General features: G+C 39.2%; 1 protein-coding gene across 2 annotated transcripts in view; it reads left to right on the forward strand.

Moving 5' to 3' along the window:
- Positions 1-2,003, forward strand: part of LOC104742070 (calcium-dependent protein kinase 11) — a 6,370-nt gene that overhangs the window by 1,252 nt on the left and 3,115 nt on the right. Inside the window, exons 2-3 of one of the 2 annotated variants that reach the window (XM_019235244.1) lie at positions 251-551; positions 1,185-1,328. In XM_019235244.1, the coding sequence (XP_019090789.1) occupies positions 251-551; positions 1,185-1,328 (445 nt within the window). Of the gene's footprint in view, positions 1-7; positions 552-1,184; positions 1,329-2,003 lie in introns of both variants that reach the window. The other variant, XM_010463028.1, reaches the window with a different exon arrangement.

Genomic DNA, 2,003 nt, shown 5'->3' on the forward strand with positions numbered 1-2,003 from the left:
AGAAAAAGTGATGGAGTCGAAACCAAACCCTAGACGTCCTTCAAACACTGTTCTTCCATATCAAACACCTCGATTGAGAGACCACTACCTCCTCGGCAAAAAGCTAGGCCAAGGCCAATTCGGAACAACCTACCTCTGCACGGAGAAATCAACCTCCGCTAATTACGCCTGCAAATCGATTCCCAAGCGGAAGCTCGTCTGCCGCGAGGATTACGAGGATGTGTGGCGCGAGATTCAGATCATGCATCATCTCTCCGAGCACCCCAATGTTGTTCGGATCAAGGGCACTTATGAGGATTCGGTTTTTGTTCATATCGTTATGGAGGTTTGTGAAGGCGGTGAGCTTTTTGATCGGATTGTTTCTAAAGGCCATTTTAGTGAGCGTGAGGCCGTGAAGCTTATTAAGACGATTCTTGGTGTTGTTGAGGCTTGTCATTCTCTTGGTGTTATGCATAGAGATCTCAAACCTGAGAATTTCTTGTTTGATAGCCCTAAAGAAGATGCTAAGCTTAAGGCTACAGATTTTGGTTTGTCTGTCTTCTACAAGCCAGGTTCGTTTTTTTCTCTTTCATGTTTGTTTGGTTTCTTTCTTGATAGAAACTGGTTTTCGTATGTGCTTATTTTGATGATGATTTGTTTTTGTTGAATTCAAATTTTGCTGCTTTACCATTCTTTCTTTGTTTAGGGGACCTTTGCTTTGTATAGAATTATTGACTCTCTGGAACTTTTATGTGTTCATTGAAATCAATCTGCATTTGTGTCTTAGCGTGATTCTTTGGAAACCCGATGTGTATGGCCAATGCTGCTGGTTCATTCCCTAATTGGTTTTTGTTTAGTCTTCAGGACAATGTCTATAAGATGTAGTTAGGGAACTTGCTTGGTATAGTTTTATTCTTCATTGAGGAGTCTCTGAATGTGTGGATTGGAAAATTATTTTTGCGTTTGATCAAATCTTTCGTTTGTTTGGTTTCCTGATAGAAGCAGGTTTGTTGTGTTTTTATATGAATTGAAAATCAAGATAAGATTTTTGGTTGAATTTACATTTTGCTGCTTGAGGATTGTTTCTTGGTTAGAGGGAACTTTGCTTTGTAAAGATGTTCTTCATTATGTCTCTGAAACTTCATGCATTGATTGGTATGGCCAAAGCCGATTCATTGTCTAATTAGTTTTTGTTTACTCTTCAGGACAATATTTATATGACGTAGTTGGAAGCCCGTACTATGTTGCGCCAGAGGTCCTAAAGAAATGTTATGGACCTGAAATAGATGTGTGGAGTGCCGGTGTTATACTCTACATCTTACTCAGTGGTGTTCCTCCCTTCTGGGCAGGTTAGTCTACTAGAATGTACAGCCTTTTCTTCTTGCAAGTTTTGATTTTTTTTTTCTGAACTTTGAATGATGCAGTCTTTTCTTTTGGGGCTTGCAGAAACCGAGTCTGGAATCTTCNTTTTGCGTTTGATCAAATCTTTCGTTTGTTTGGTTTCCTGATAGAAGCAGGTTTGTTGTGTTTTTATATGAATTGAAAATCAAGATAAGATTTTTGGTTGAATTTACATTTTGCTGCTTGAGGATTGTTTCTTGGTTAGAGGGAACTTTGCTTTGTAAAGATGTTCTTCATTATGTCTCTGAAACTTCATGCATTGATTGGTATGGCCAAAGCCGATTCATTGTCTAATTAGTTTTTGTTTACTCTTCAGGACAATATTTATATGACGTAGTTGGAAGCCCGTACTATGTTGCGCCAGAGGTCCTAAAGAAATGTTATGGACCTGAAATAGATGTGTGGAGTGCCGGTGTTATACTCTACATCTTACTCAGTGGTGTTCCTCCCTTCTGGGCAGGTTAGTCTACTAGAATGTACAGCCTTTTCTTCTTGCAAGTTTTGATTTTTTTTTTCTGAACTTTGAATGATGCAGTCTTTTCTTTTGGGGCTTGCAGAAACCGAGTCTGGAATCTTCAGACAGATATTGCAAGGGAAGTTAGATTTCAAATCTGACCCGTGGC

Source organism: Camelina sativa, chromosome 14, assembly GCF_000633955.1.
Source record: "Camelina sativa cultivar DH55 chromosome 14, Cs, whole genome shotgun sequence".
NCBI classification, from domain to species: Eukaryota; Viridiplantae; Streptophyta; class Magnoliopsida; order Brassicales; family Brassicaceae; genus Camelina; species Camelina sativa.